Consider the following 16,810-nt stretch of genomic DNA (forward strand, 5'->3'; position numbering starts at 1 on the left):
AGCTATATTTTTCTGGAATTGTACCAGAATGCCTACAGAAGCAGAGAATGTGTGCTGCAAGACTTCTTAATGAGAATGGCTTTGATAGCCTGACATTGGCAGAGGTTACTCAAGTTGTTTTCTGTCACGTATGACAGAAAAAGTAGCCTACTATAGGAATCTTATACTATTTTGGGACTAAATATTACAGTAATCTTATAGGAATACTATAGTATTTGGACATACTATAGGTACTATAAGACTACTATAGAAAAACTATAGCGGTTACAGGATATTATAGTTATTAGTAGTACTTCTACAGTATGTCACAATTATTCCTATAAGATTACTATAATATTTTGTTCCAAATACTATAAGATTCCTATACTACTTTTTCGTAAGGGGATTGCTCATGTGGTTAGAAAAATGGGCAACACCAGTACCCCTGTTGTCTGTATGACCCTGTACCCAGGATTAGAACCAGTCTGCCTTAGCATAATATACTCCCTTCAAAATGCACTAAACATTCGACTATGACCCTCTGTGAGACAGAAGATATGAAAGGTAAGATAAACCTTTAGCTTAAAAGGGACAAAAACTGATGAAACTACTAAAACAAATATACAAAACAGGTCAATTTTCAATAAATAACTTTATTATATTTACATACAGCAGTGGTACTCAAAGTGTGGTCCGCAAGCTATCTCCAGTGTTCCACAAGTAGATGTGGTAAAATATAATAGATGAGTTGTTTGCAATATTGAACCAACTTGTATGTAAATCCAAACAGTTCTGCAACACTGATGTAACCTATGCCAGTTTAAATCATATGAATCCTCTGACACCATAAGCAAGGTGCAAAGACAATAAGCAAGGTGGTTCAGTGAGAAGGCCTATTGTGTAATATACTGTTGAAGTAGGTCTACTGTTTTTTTCTTTTTGCTAGGTGGTCTGTGAAACACTGACAAATAGTAATATTGCAGTCTATTAACATAATGCAAACACAAAACAAGAACATCCAAACTATGCACAGAATCAACAATTTCCTCTTTTTGCCAGACGATGCAGACATCTGGCCTACAGATCCTTTGTAAGATGGTGCTGGGATTATTTAGGGTAAAAGGTCTGAGTTGTTGTTTCGGCTTGTATTGTCCTGGGGATCCAAAGGGACAACACACAAAACACATTCATTGGCTGTGATGATTCTATTACATTGCTCTTTGATTGCGCTGGGCCATAGGTGGAGCCATCAGGTGTTATTGTGGACTCCTCATCTTGATCAACCCGAGGTCTTCTAGCTGGCCTTGGATGAACAGGCTTGATGGCAGTAAAGGTAGCAGGCCCCCATGCCCATGGTGTATCCGAAGTGCTTGTATCAATACTCATACTTTTCATGAAGTATTCTGTTTGGGTACCTAAAGTAAATAAATGTGTATTACTGTCAAGTTACAAGATACTAATAGTACACAGGACATTCACTCTCTCACACAAAACTGTACTGGTACAATGGAAACAAAAATATTTTAGTGACTGCGGTAAGGTGTATGATGTACTAAGTAGCACACCCACAAAAAGACATTCGGTAATATCAATTCTATCTGTTATGCAATTCATGGGTTTCATCAGGTCCATTTACACAGGTGTATTAATCAAGCACCATGCAGTCTGCATTCATAATCGAGATGCTTGATTTTATACACCTGTGGAAAGTGACATGAAGAAACCCATGAATTGACTTTCCCAAACATTGATGAGCACATAAGAACCTGTATTAGCCTACTAGAAAAAGACTTCTAGAAACTAACTAGCACAACAAAAAACAAACCTTTGCTTCTAACGTGATGACCTAATGTAGGCTAGAAAGCTGTGTAGCCTGACATGAGGATGTGCTCTGGAAGACATACAAAACACTAAGTAAACAGCAAGTAATCAAACAAAACATCATTGTAGGCCTACAAAGGTCAACGTAATAATGGCAAGAAGACATAAATTAGACTGAAGTGTAAATACCTGAGCTCTAGTGATAGCAACTGTGTTTTTGATTTTCCCTGTTTAGACTAGAACAATATCTGTACTTAGTTCAGCATAAGATATTGTTGCTAATATTATTATTTGTGGTTTAACGCTTAGGTTAGAAGATTATAGGTTCAACAAGCTAAATCTCTGGGTAGTGTGGTCAGTTTCTTATGAGTGTAACGTTAGCTACACCAGGCACGTAACTGAAGCATTCCGTTCGCGTTATGTAGGCTACTGCAACAATAGCTTCCAATAGGCCTAATCAATGGAAGTAGCTACACCTGGCGTGTTAGTGGCCTGTAGGCTACGTTCGGGAAAATAGACCATTCCTCTAATGGATTTTACCCATAGACAGTAAAATTTTACCAGAGCCCTTCCTATTAGACATTCTCTGATTTTACACGTCAACAGAACACTTCAGTTACGTGCCTGGTGTAGCTTCCTGTAATATAGGCTAGCCTAAGCCTAGCTTGTACCCTTTTCATGCATGCTAACGTGAAGAATATGAACATGCTATTTTGTAACAGACTTTAGGTGGAAAAGTTTGTTTGTACTTACAGCCTGTGAGCTGGTGGTCGATCGTCATGACAGTACAGAACCAGGTTTTCAGAACATCGATGCAAAACCACTTTCTAACTGTAGGCAGTGAGTGTGGTCGAAATGATTGGAACACAGAACTAATGTTGCACTACTTCGGTGGTGGTGTTCCAACGATAAATCCGAACCATTTCTTCCTCAACTCTTGTTTCTAAGGCAAGACATGCAACATTGATGTGTTATTGCCACAAATAACACAGGCACGATTTTTTCCCGCCATGTTAGCTACTAGCTGCAGAGAGACAATCCCCTAGCAGCAAAATCTTCCAGTCTTCCTGTAGGCGGTCACAAGCCAAGGTGGGCGAGGCCATGAATAATCAGTTTCCCTTCGGCGTCATTGGGAAGGGCTCTTTCTGATTCGCTTGTTTTTCCGTGTATTTTCTTTCATTGGCTAATGCGGGCAATGGGGGTAGAAGATCATTTTCACGTGCAGCATGCATATGCAACTTGGAGTGAGCTATAGTATTTCGAAAGTAACAAGTATTAAACGGTTTCTCAGTGAATGAGACCTCATTCAACATTTCTCTATTATGACCTTTTGGTTACACTTTATTTGACAGTGCCGACATAAGAGTGACATGACACTGTCATGAACGTTTATGACATAACGCTTCTGTTATTAAGTGACATTCAGTTTTTGTCATAACAAATTAAGGTTAGGATTAGAGTTAGGTTTAGGGTTAGAGATTAAGATTAGGGTTACGTTTCATGTGTCATGACAGTGTGTTCACGATAGTGTCATGTCACTCTTATTTCGATACTGTCAAGTAAAGTGTTACCTAACTTTTTTATTCTAATATTTTGATATTTCTAAGATTTTTGGTTTTCATGAGCTGTAAGCTATAATCATCACGCAACCAAAAATGGCTTGAAATATTTAACTTTATATATAGCTTTATATCTAATCTATCTAGAAAATATGAAATATCCACTTTTTGAAATAAATTAGGGGGAATAAATGAACTTTTCCACGATTTCAAATTTTCTGAGACCCACCTGTATTGTGCTACAGTACCCTATTGGCCTACTGGTTACTGAAAAACACTTTATATGCATTTGGGGTGACATGTCTGGCCAGAGGATGCTGGTTGATGTTGATGAGGCGGTGTAGTTGGGCCCACGTAGGGTAGCCTATAGGCTACATCTGATCTTTCCTGTAGTTCAAAGCAATAACCCTGTATGTGGTGGTACAACAGGTTGTCTGGTTCTATCTAGTGAGTTACAGTGGACTGGCATTACCTGGCTATCATTAAAACTCCGATCAAACTCACCAGCTATCTGAGTTGATGGTCCCTCATATTGTCTATGTAGCAGGGTTGTGCAAAATTCGAATTGCAATTCTGCTTCCTGTTTGCTACCTCAATTGAAATGCAAGTGAAATTCAAGAATTGAATTCTTGAGCCAGTTTCCATTCAATTCTGGAATTTTTGCACAAGCCTGCTATGTAGAGATCTTATCTAAGATGATGGTCCTTCATGTTGTCTAGATGTGGAGATCATATCTGAGTTGATTGATGGCCCCTCATGTTGTCTATGTAGAGATCTTATCTAAGCTGATGGTCCTTCTTGTTGTCTATATGTGATCATATCTGAGTTGATGGTCCCTCATGTTAAATGCAGATCAGCTGAGTTTAATATGAGATGAAAGTGACGCCATCTTGTTAATGCTCTTTTATTTCAAAGAAAAGCAAAGACTTGTGTGCAGTATGTAGCAATACTGTAGCAGACACACTGGTCTGGCAACTAAATATTAGTTACATATGTTCATTTCATCAAAGAAACGATTAAAAGGCAAGCATTCGTGTCTAACAGAACTGAGTGCCAGTACATATTCACTGATATGGTACCTGACCATTGAGTAAAAAAATACTTGTAAAATGAAGCTTAACACATAAATCATATCACATCAAATGGAGGCAGAAGTCAGCAGCGTGCACCGTAATGCAGAACAAGGGGTGCCGTTCCATAACAACCTACCAGGGGCCGCTGTTCTACAGCAGCCCAGGCAAGGTTCAGCAGGAAGAAAGGTCCAGGGACATCCTGGGCAGCTTCCCGATCAGGAATAGCTCCAGAGATTGCTGCCCTTGGTGAAGTCATCACAGGCGGAAGGTGGTCACACATCCACTGGGATGGTCAGAGATTGCTACACGCTACACAGTGTTACTGGTGCTTTGGATAATGCTGCACAGGGACACAGTGTGAACAGCAGAGATGTTCTCCCCAAAAATGACCTTGCTGACCTGCTTGCAAGATGCTATCACTGATGCCTGTTGTTGCTGATTCACTACTTCCATTTGAGCATAAATCATCAAATAGCAGGAAAAGAAGCCCACGATTAATAATAATAACTATAATAATACTGATTGTTTTACATCTACGTAAACTGCTAGGCCTACATCTAAACTATTTTTTTAATTTGGGGAGAACACATGCTGAAAACATCTGGTCCATGTCAGTCTTATAACCCTAAAGTACTAGAGCAGGGTCATCTTCCATATCTCTGCAGAAGACACCGCGTATTCCCTGATACGGCTCATGCCTTCCAAGTAGTTAACACATGTAAACATCTGAGTAAAAACAACAGGAGGCTCTATCACAAAACACTGCAGTAGATATGTAACAGGCAATGCATACGCACTGATATGGCTATTGCCTTCAGTACTGTGGCAAATATATGTACATTTGCTCATCAACAATGAACAAAACTCTCACGCGATATCAGTACTGAACTCGCTCAAAAGAAAGCAGTGTTGATAAAGGCCTCCAACTAAACACCCACCTTCTCAAAAGCCAGAAATATTCTCAAACATGTCCCTTTAAACAATCAAAACAAAAACAATTTGCATGTTGTTCAAGCTAAGTGCAAAATCATCCAGTTCTCATAATTGAAACAGAAATAAGGCTAAAATCGTCTGCTACCCAACCCCAACAAAGGCAACCAGGCTCAAGCTGGGCTGAGCAGAAATCAATGTCAGAACGACGCTGGAGGGACGAAGGTGCAGTTACACAGCCAGCAGGGATACCAGGGAGCTCAGCAACGCCACCATGACCAGGGTGGTGAATGACTGGCCTGAAACACACACACACACACATATGAATCAACACACACATAGTAATGTAGACATACCCATCCATAAACACAGCTGATTAGAGTTTTTATACATGTGACATGTGCACCACATTCAGACACAAAGCACAGAACATATACATTTATTCATTAACACTGTTATAAAATGTGACTTACATATGTCAACTATATTACAAGGCATTACATTGTCCCTGGAGCAACTTCGGGTTAAGTGCCTTGCTCAAGGGCACAATGGTGGAAACCAGGAATTGAACCCACAACTTTCAGGCTACTGCATGCTAGCCCTTAACCACTATACTACCACCACTTCGAACCAAGATGACAAAGCCTTGGTCTTATTACATGTTGAACCCTATGAGATGAGAACGCCTTGGTCTTATTACATGTTGAACCCTATGAGATGAGAACACCTTGGTCTGATTACATTAGGTGAACCATATGAGATGAGAACACCTTGGTCTGATTACATTAGGTGAACCACATGAGATGAGAACACCTTGGTCTATTTACATTAGGTGACACTTCCCATTGTGAATTGCCCCTTGGGGATAAATAAAGTGTTTTGAATTGAATTGAATAATCACATTGTTGGCATGCTGTAATCTTGTCATGGTAGGTGTCTCTAGAAAAACTGAACTGGCAAAGACATTTCTTTGTCTTGAATCATGCAAATCCATTGATCTCTTGGCTATGCCATGTCAGTCACAGATGTGTGGCACTTCTTAGATTATAAAAATGTACATAATGTTAGGGGCCGTTTATACGAGAACGATTGCGAAGGAAGACGACAAAATATTTTATCATAAGTGCCTTTCGTTTACATTGCGACCCCGCCATCGGGGCTTGAAGACGCAAAAATCTGAAGACTCCTTCCAGAGTGTAGAGTTTTGAAGACGACCCGGGTTGCGTCTCCGTCTAAACGGCTAAACCAAAGATCCTTGATTACCTCTCTGGCTAAACTGTCAAATTAGAATGTCTGCGCGTGACGTACCGGGGTTCTATCACACCACCACCCAGCGGTCTAGAATGCATATCCAATCGAATATCACATACTCTTGCGTCTTCATATAAACAAAGATTTCCCCCTGAGAATGCTCGTCTAAACGCGAATAAAACAATGAAGACGAGACGCCACTTTTGCGTCTTCTCTTTTCATCGTCACCGTAGAAACGTAGCCTTAATCTGTTAATCTGTCAGCACTTGTCAATCCCAGGATCACAAGTAAACAAAAAAAAACATGTTCAAGAAAAATGAATTGATGATGATGTGATATCAACATTCAAACATTGGACTTCAAATAAATATTTTTTTTATCTATGGGCTTAAACAGCTAGTATGATGAGGTGCAGAATATTGTCTGTTCATTGAGGTCTGTTTACTGCAGCGTCAAATGAACACCACACTATTAAACCTTTACACCTCATCAAAATTAATTCTATTTCATATCTTAGCTATGCAGATAAAACCCAAATTTACTTAGCTCTGTCACCAAATCACTATGGTCCCCTTGAATCTCTTTGCCAGTATATTGACCAAATCAACAACTGGATGTCTCAAATTTTTAGTAATTATATATGGTAAAAAGGAGTAAAGACTTAGGGTTGCCACTCTTATTGACACAAAAGGGTTCAATGCAAAGGATACTGTTAAAATCGTGGTGTATTAATTGACAGTGATTTAAATTTCAAAAGCCACATGAAAGCAATAACTAAATCAGCTTTTTACCACATCAAAAACATTGCCAAATTTAGAAGGCTGATGTCAAAACATGATTTAGAAAAACTCATTCATGCCTTTATCTCCAGCAGGGTTGATTACTGCAATGATAGGGTTCTCACGAAAACTAAAAGAACTGACCACATTACTCCAATTCTTAAGTCCCTGCACTGGCTTCCAGTAAGTCACAGATTTGACTTTAAAGCACTACTGGTTGTTTATAAATCAGTAAATGGAGCAGGACCTAAATACCTATCAGACATGCTTCAGCAGTACACACCTTCACGACCTCTCAGGTCTCAGGAGAAAAATCTGTTAGTAAAGCTTGCTGTTAAAACTAAACATGGTGACGCAGCTTTAAGTTGCTATGCGGTTCAGCTCTGGAACTAGCTTTCGAATGACATCAAAAAGGCTCCAACTGTAGCCCGTTTTAAATCTAGACTTAAGACCAAACTGTTCTTGGATGCCTTCTGCTAACTGAGTTACAAATTCTGAATCTTTCTTTAAATTGTTCTACCTTGTGTCTGTTATTTTGTCCTTCTAATTATTCTTTATTTTAAAATGATTTTACCTTGTGTGTTTTATGTTTTCTTTTTTATTATGATCTTTAGTTTTTAAACTATTCTTTGACTATTGGCCTTCTATGCTTTTATTTGCTATTACTGTTTGCTTTTGTTTATGTAAAGCACATTGAATGACCTCTGTGTATGAAATGCGCTATATAAATGAACTTGATTTGACTTGACTAAGGTCAAATTGCATCATGGGCCACCAACAAAGTCAGTCAAGGGAAAATGGACAATTAGAATTTATTACACTATAATCATATGAAGAAATTGCACACAGGCCTACAGCCAACCACGGAAGTCAACGTGACTTCAGAGATAACAATAAAAACCACTAATAATGGCAAGCCAAACAGCATTCTTATCTGTGGGCTAATATTGATCATAATAATTCTATAACACTAGCCAGTTGGAAAGTCCTTTAGCACTTTAAACACTTTTAATAGCAAATGTGCTTGGAAATGCTGTTATTTAAACCCTTTTTGTAGTTCAAGTTTCAGCTTTACTACTGTAGTAATAAACTAGCAATAGTAATAAACACTGTGATAGTATTATATATGACCTACTCTCAAATAGCTAAACACACCTACACACCTACAAACACACACACACACACAAACAGATTAACACACACACACACACACAGATAAACACACACACACACACACACACACGCAGTAAGAGGGCAGACCTGCAGCGGAGGATGGACACTCCATGGCGACCAGCGAGTCCAGGTACTCGTGCCCCAGCCACTCCTGGTAGGTCCGTCGCTCCCCAACGCCTATGATGCGCTGCGTCGAGTCTTTGAACAGCAGGTCTGCACCGCCATATGATGCAGAGTCAAACATCCGGAACCCTGGGTTTGAGTCACTACCATAGGACTCCTGACCACACACACACACACACACACACACACACACACACACACACACACACTGAAGTTAGAGGTCAGCTTGGTGAACTGTCACTGGGATGCCTGGGGGTAAATTTGTGTGTTGTGATCTGTGTGTGTGTGTGTGTGTGTGTGTGTGTGTGTGTGTGTGTGTGTGTTTGTTTGGATGGTGCTTGCCTGTGCTTTGTCCAGTAGGCCGTAGATGGCGTGGCGGTTGAGCGTTGGCCGCATCATGACCGCATGGGAGGGCACTCTTGCCAGGTGGCAGTGGCGGTACTGAGTGACCTCCGCACGCGTGTCCTGACTGCACAGCAGCTGGAACTCCCTCGACTGCAGGTGCACCGCCCACGAATCAGTGTTGTTACCTGGAAAACACAGGTACAGTAGTCAGTCACCACGACAACCACACCCCAAGAGCCACACTGCTGTCTGAGGAATCACTCACACATTTAGCAGTTAATGGACAGAAAAGCGAGAGAAAGAGAGAGCTAAAAATAAAGAGCAAGAAAAAGAAAGTGAGAGAGAAAGAGTGGGCTGGAAATAAAGAGCAAGAAAAAGAAAGTGAAACAGAAAGAAAGGGCTGAAAAGAGAGACAAAGAGAGAAGCCCCAGACACTGACAGTATGTAAAGAACTCTGAACACTGACAGTTAATGAAAGAAGAGTATAATCTCAAACACTGTGCACTCTCACTGTGCCCTTTAGTGTTTCCCATACATTGACTTATTTGTGGCGGCCCACCACAATATCATCATTGACCACCACACAATGATTTTCCAGGTTGCACTAAATTGTGCTTAAATCTGCGTCATAACCACGCTGTGCTAATTTGTTAAAAACTATTGCATTCAAGTTAATTCTGCAAACCAACCACCACAAATGGAATTCAATTCTCTGGGAAACACTGCCCTCTCTAACACTGTGCCCTCTAACATCTCTAACATCTCTAACACTGTGCCCTCTAACATCTCTAATACTGTGCCCTCTAACATCTCTAACATCTCTAACACTGTGCCCTCTAACATCTCTAACATCTCTAACATCTCTAACACTGTGCCCTCTAACATCTCTAACATCTCTAACACTGTGCCCTCTAACATCTCTAATACTGTGCCCTCTAACATCTCTAACATCTCTAACATCTCTAACACTGTGCCCTCTCTAACATCTCTAACATCTCTAACACTGTGCCCTCTAACATCTCTAACATCTCTAACACTGTGCCCTCTAACATCTCTAACATCTCTAACATCTCTAACACTGTGCCCTCTAACATCTCTAATACTGTGCCCTCTAACATCTCTAACATCTCTAACACTGTGCCCTCTCTAACATCTCTAACACTATGCCCTCTCTAACATCTCTAACATCTTTAACACTATGCCGTCTCTAACATCTCTAACATCTCTAACACTATGCCCTCTCTAACATCTCTAACATCTGTAACACTGTGCCATCTGTAACATTGTGTGTGTGTGTGTGTGTGTGTGTGTGTGTGTGTGTGTGTGTGTGTGTACTTGTCTGCTCACCATCAGTGTTCTCGAAGACAGTAGCATGTTTCACAAAAGCCACCTCCCCAGCACCCTGGGCCAAACACCTGGAACACAAACACAGACAAACACAGACTCACGCACACACACCCACACACACACACATGCATGCACACACACTCACACACACACAAACACACACACACACACACACACACACACACACACACACACACACACACACACACACAAACACAGAGAGAGAGAGAGAGAGAGAGAGAGAGAGAGAGAGAGAGAGAGAGAGAGACACACACACACACACACACACAGACACATTAGTTTGCACATTTGTTTGTTTAGCTTGCATATGCCTTTTCACATTTTTATACATGCAAAAGAAAATCAGGTCCAGTGTGATCAGTCCAGAACACTCTCACCCCAATGGCTCCGTTTGTTTGTGGGTTTACCATCTCCATGGCAACTGAGCTCTCACCTGAAGGCCCCGGAGTAGCCGTCGAACAGGTCCATGCCCTTCTTGCACTTGTTGTCTCCTTTCTGATCGCCAACACACTGCTCACACAGCGCCGACTGGCTGGCCCCCGGCACACAGCTGGACTTAAAGAACCCTGCAGCACCTGGGCAGTACACACACACACATACCCGCACACACACATGCACATACGTGCATACACACACGCACTCACGCACACACACCCACACACACACACATGCATGCACACACACTCACACACACACACACACACACACACACACACACACACACACACACACTCACACACACACACACACACACAGAAAGATGATTTGACCAAGTCTTGTGGCAATGCCATCTAAGCTTCTTTGAGTGAATCCAGTTTCCTGTTGATGAGCTCCATGGGCCAATCAGAGCACAGGGATGTGCTGTGCCAAAGGCCAATCAGAGCACAGGGATCTGCTGTGCTAAAGGGCCAATCAGAACACAGGGATCTGCTGTGCTAGAGGCCAATCAGAGCACAGATTGAGTCTGTGATGAGGCTGTGCTAGATCAGTAGACCCACAGGGACGTTCAAGCCAGCGGTGCACACATACACACACACACACACATACACACACACACACACACACACACACACACACACACACACACACAGACACACACACACACATCCTCCTGGCAGCGCTATGGGGTGATGAGGCCGCGTTGGAACAGCACACCCACACACACACACACACACACACACACACACACCCTCTTCTATTTGGCAGCTGTGTGGGGTGATGAGGCCGCGCTTGATCAGCATGCCCATGGGGACGTTCCAGCCGGCAGTGCGGCCCAGACCTGTGTGGCAGCTGGTCTTCCCACGCAAGTCAGACATGCTCCGGATGTTATTGTTATTCTTCTTGAGCACCGCCACAGCATAGTACACACTGCCATCAGTGTCACCTACACAAACAGACACACACACACACACACACACACACACACACACACACATTGCTTAAGTTGCAATCTATTGTGCTTATTATCATTATTATTGCTCACTTATGTAGTGTTCAGGTGTGTGTGGTGCTCAGGTGTGTGTGATGTTCAAGTGTGTGGTACTCAGGTGTGTGGTGTGCTATGGTGTGTGGTGTGCTATGGTGTGTGGTGTGCTATGGTGTGAGGTGTTCAGATGTGTGTGGTGTTCAAGTGTGTGGTACTCAGGTGTGTGGTGTGCTATCGTGTGTGGTGTGCTATGGTGTGAGGTGTTCAGATGTGTGTGGTGTTCAAGTGTGTGGTGCTCAGGTGTGTGTGATGTTCAAGTGTGTGGTACTCAGGTGTGTGGTGTGCTATGGTGTGTGGTGTGCTATGGTGTGAGGTGTTCAGATGTGTGTGGTGTTCAGGTGTGTGGTACTCAGGTGTGTGGTGTGCTATGGTGTGTGGTGTGCTATGGTGTGTGGTGTGCTATGGTGTGTGGTATGCTATGGTGTGTGGTGTACTATGGTGTGAGGTGTTCAGATGTGTGTGGTGTTCAAGTGTGTGGTACTCAGGTGTGTGGTGTGCTACGGTGTGTGGTGTGCTATGGTGTGTGGTGTACTATGGTGTGAGGTGTGCTATGGTGTGAGGTGTTCAGATGTGTGTGGTGTTCAAGTGTGTGGTACTCAGAGTGTGTGTGGTACTCAGGTGTGTGATACTCAGGTGTGTGTGATGCTCAAGTGTGTGGTGTTCAGGTGTGAGGTGTTCAGGTGTGTGGTGATCAGGTGTGTGTTGTTCAGGTGTGTGGTGCTCAGGTGTGTGTGATACTCAGGTGTGTGATGTTCAGGTGTGTGGTGTTCAGGTGTGAGGTGTTCAGGTGTGTGGTGATCAGGTGTGTGGTGACCAGGTGTGTGGTGCTCAGATATGTGATATTCAGGTGTGTGATATTCAGGTGTGTGTGGTGCCAAGGTGTGTGGTGCTCAGGAAAGCGGTGTTCAGGTGTGAGGTGCTCAGGTGTGTGTGGTACTCAGGTGTGTGATGCTCAGGAGTGTGTATGGTACTCAGGAGTGTGGTGTTCAGGTGTGTGGTGTTCAGGTGTGTGGTGATCAGGTGTGTGGTGCTCAGATATGTGTGATGTTCAGGTGTGTGGTGATCAGGTGCGTGTGGTGCTCAGGAGTGGTGTTCAGGTGTGAGGTGCTCAGGTGTGTGATAATCAAGTGTGTGATAATCAGGTGTGTGATAATCAGGTGTGTGTGGTGCTCAGGAGTGTGGTGTTCAGGTGTGAGGTGTTCAGGTGTGAGGTGCTCATACCTGTGTAACTCTCTGCTGCTGCTGGCACCAGTCCGTAGCTCTTCCCTGCAGTGTAGATGTAGCCTCCGTCCAGAGTGATGGCATCTGCCTCATTGTCCTGCAAAGCAGTACAGAGGTCAGGATGTGTGGACACACCCTCTCTCTCTCACTCACACACACACAGACACATTCACACAATCGCACACACACACTTGCACACACTCAAACACACACTTGCACACACACACACTCTCTCTCACTCTATCTCTCTCTCATACACACACACACACACATACATACACACATTCACACACACACACTCTGTTTCGCTCTCTCTCACACACACACACCCACCACATCATAAACATGCACACGTCTATTCTACTGCTTTGTAGACAGGTAATGACTTTCCTTCTTGTTAATACATATTAATAAGATGTTATTAAGATGTTTAGACATTTTGGGGTTGCTGCTGTTTGGAGGTAGCCTGACAAGCCAGACCCACAATCAAGATGTTGGTTCTGGGAACACACCATTGGCAGGGCTCAATCCAAGGGGCGGGATAAACAATTGTCTTTCAAATTCCCTCTGCACGCAATAGGATAGCTTCTCAAAGAAAAGCTTAACTCCAAGTTTTGAAAAGTCGCGGTCAAAGACCGAAAGACCACTGGTCGCCAGCAGCAGCCATCTTCTTTCTTTTCAAGTAGTAGGGAATTCACGCGGAACCATCGCAACTCTGTTAAGCCCGCCCACCGACTCTATACACGATGTGATTGGCCTGAGACTCGAACCAGTGATCTTATAACTGCCCACCTAACCCATTAGACCAGTGAGCTATACACTCTGCACGTTTTTTTTAGCTCAACTTAGTACAAAAGTTTAAGTGTAAAACAAATTCTAGTAAGTAGAATTCAGTTTTTGCCTTTTGTTGGGATTACTTGCCTAAAACGAGTGTTACTTAATGTTGAGGGGGATTAGTTAACAATCAAGTAAACTATACTTGAATTGCTGAAATTTGTGCTACACTGCAAGTAAACTCAACAAAAGACAAACACTGAATTCTACATTCTAGAAAATGTTAAGTACGGAAAGCTATTATATTTTACTTTTGTACTAAGTTGAGCTAAAAATAACTGTGCAGAGTGTGTAGCTCTGTGGTCTAAGGAGTTAGCAGCTCATGTGCCTGAAACAAGGCCACTGAACTGAACTGTGAATACACAAAAAACATAAAGCACAAAAAACACAAAAAACAAAAACCAAGGGAGAAAGGCAAATGATGAGTAATAAGCTCGATCCGAATGTCAGAGTGCAAATAAACTCACAGCCTTTACACCTTGGTGAAAAACATTAAAGGGAAAAGTCTAAATGTGTATGCTTACTGTGAATGAGATAGATTAGAGATAATTTAGATAAACAGACTCATAGTCAAGGTAATAAAAAATAACAGTTTCAAAGGGTAAGTACAATTATAAGACAGTAAATCAACTCTAGGGAGGAGAGTGACATTGAAGGCCCCCACCTTTGCAGTGGAGCTAAAAATACATCCAGACTGTCAAATTGGGTACACATTCACAGCTGAAACAGAGACATGAGCAATCTCCAACATACTGCAAGTATTCCTGTATGGGTACGGAGATCTCGACAGCCTATACAATTTTTTGTCACCTGATTAAATGAGTCAGATTAATTATAAGTTGCACCAGTCAAAAAATGTTTCATGAAGAGGAAAAAAACATATATATAAATATATATATGTTGTACCTAAGTCGCAGGACCGGCCAAACTATGAAAAAAAGTGTGACTTATAGTCCGGAAAATACGGTATGTGATATGTATTTGCCTATGCTTCTGCAGGGACATAATTCAATGTCCCCAATAGCAGGAAAGACTGGGGGATGCATATGGGGTATTGTCCTTAATCTTTGAGTTGTCTATTGTTTTTTGCCAAAACTACAGCATGATGGTCATGGTGTTTTATCCATGAAGTGTCAGGTTATTGCCATATGCCATATGTGTATGTGATGGTTATGTCTAGAAACAATGAAGAACAACGAAGAACTGATGTGTGTGTGTGTGTGTGTGTGTGTGTGTGTGTGTGTGTCCTTCACCTTTATTTTCTGCATGCACTGGTCCACAGAGTCTCCAAAGACGCACTGGAGTTTGGGTGTGAGGCTTGCGGAGTTGAAGGCCTCGGCCATGGCTACACACTTCCTCTGCTCCTCACTGGACAACACACACCAGCGCAGGAACTCTGGGATGTCTGCATCAAGCACACACACACACACACAAACACACACACACACACACACACACACACACACACACACACACACACACAGAAAGATAAGATAAGATAAGATAATCCTTTAATGGAGAAATTTGAATTGTTACCACGCGACCGCTTATTCACTCCAGATATCCACCACCCCGACAGATCCACGCGACCGCTTTTTCACTCTAGATATCCACCACCCCGACAGATCCACTCGACCGCTTATTCACTCTAGATATCCACCACCCCGACAGATCCACGCGACCGCTTATTCACTCTGGATATCCACCACCCCGACAGATCCATGCGACCGCTTTTTCATTCTAGATATCCACCACCCCAACAGATCCACGCGACCGCCTTTTCACTCTAGATATCCACCACCCCGACAGATCCACGCGACCGCTTATTCACTCTGGATATCCACCACCCCAACAACTTCTTGGCCTTTTCTGTATATATATTTAATTTATAACTTCCTGGGATAGCACACAGCACAGATGACAAGGAAGAATTCAATTGTGTAGAGAAACTGTTTTATTTTATTTAATTGTATCTCTTTTTTTACCTGTCTGCATTGTGTCCTTAAAGGAAAATTCCGGTATTTAGCACTTTGAGTCCCTTTTCTGGTTTGTTTTGGATGAACTAGAGTGGTGGACACCGAAATTTTGACAATTGGTCCAGTCTCGACCTTTCTGACTCGTTTTGAATCCCCTTTGACTACTCAGAGTGGCTGCCAACAGGCATACTGTAGGCTACTCAAACATGTCCTAAAACAACCCTTAACGTTCGTTTTCAAAACTGTGCAACTCACCGAGTGGTTAGTGGTGTTCATTGATGTTCCAAAACAAGTAGCGAAGCGAAATACAGTTTCTGTCGTGTTTTATTTGCCATTTTGTAAAATCCCATTGATTTCTGTTGGAAGACTCATTGCACGTTGATATTACTGCGCCACCATATATGCTTCAGGTTCAAATATTGAGCGGTTGTGAGGTGTCTGAATAAATAGTTCCATAATAGCAAATAAGACGGTTGGAAATCATACATTGCGCCGATATATTTGCTTTTAATAATCAACGAACACCAATAACCACTCGGTGAGTTGCACAGTTTTGAAAACGAACGTTAAGGGTTGTTTTAGGACATGTTTGAGTAGCCTACAGTATGCCTGTTGGCAGCCACTCTGAGTAGTCAAAGGCGATTCAAAACGAGTCAGAAAAGTCGAGACGGGACCAATCGTCAAAATTTCGGTGTCCACCACTCTTGTCCAAAACAAACCAGAAAAGGGACTCAAAGTGCTAAATACCGGAATTTTCCTTTAAGATTTTTATGATTTGTTTATGATCTTTTTGATTCTATTTTACTATTTTACTGTATTTGACCTATTTTATTCTATTCCACTTTTCATTCATCTTTGTTTGACTGTACTTTTTTATGTGTCCTCTGTAAAG

The 16,810-nt window shown here is 42.2% G+C and overlaps 1 protein-coding gene and 1 long non-coding RNA gene across 2 annotated transcripts in view; both read right to left on the bottom strand.

Annotated features, from left to right (window-relative positions):
- Positions 1 to 1,309: 1,309 nt before the first annotated feature.
- On the bottom strand, positions 1,310 to 2,798 carry LOC143116491 (uncharacterized). Its single transcript, XR_012985807.1, has 3 exons — positions 2,554 to 2,798; positions 1,805 to 1,870; positions 1,310 to 1,394 (listed from the first exon to the last, which is right to left on the bottom strand). It is a non-coding gene; the product is annotated as an uncharacterized LOC143116491 (long non-coding RNA).
- Positions 2,799 to 4,247: 1,449 nt separating this feature from the next.
- meltf (melanotransferrin) overlaps positions 4,248 to 16,810 on the bottom strand; it is a 19,235-nt gene continuing 6,672 nt past the window's right edge. Inside the window, exons 9-16 of the mRNA XM_076279073.1 lie at positions 15,196 to 15,347; positions 13,109 to 13,205; positions 11,591 to 11,785; positions 10,835 to 10,976; positions 10,381 to 10,448; positions 9,031 to 9,218; positions 8,653 to 8,845; positions 4,248 to 5,661 (exon numbers count right to left, since the gene is read on the bottom strand). Of these exons, the coding sequence (XP_076135188.1) occupies positions 5,594 to 5,661; positions 8,653 to 8,845; positions 9,031 to 9,218; positions 10,381 to 10,448; positions 10,835 to 10,976; positions 11,591 to 11,785; positions 13,109 to 13,205; positions 15,196 to 15,347 (1,103 nt within the window). The 3' untranslated portion in view covers positions 4,248 to 5,593. The remainder of the gene's footprint in view (positions 5,662 to 8,652; positions 8,846 to 9,030; positions 9,219 to 10,380; positions 10,449 to 10,834; positions 10,977 to 11,590; positions 11,786 to 13,108; positions 13,206 to 15,195; positions 15,348 to 16,810) is intronic.

Source organism: Alosa pseudoharengus, unplaced genomic scaffold, assembly GCF_046254945.1.
Source record: "Alosa pseudoharengus isolate Yale_2024_CS ecotype anadromous, Long Island Sound unplaced genomic scaffold, YU_APseudo_1.1 YU_APseudo_1.1_scf_11, whole genome shotgun sequence".
Lineage (NCBI taxonomy): Eukaryota > Metazoa > Chordata > Actinopteri > Clupeiformes > Clupeidae > Alosa > Alosa pseudoharengus.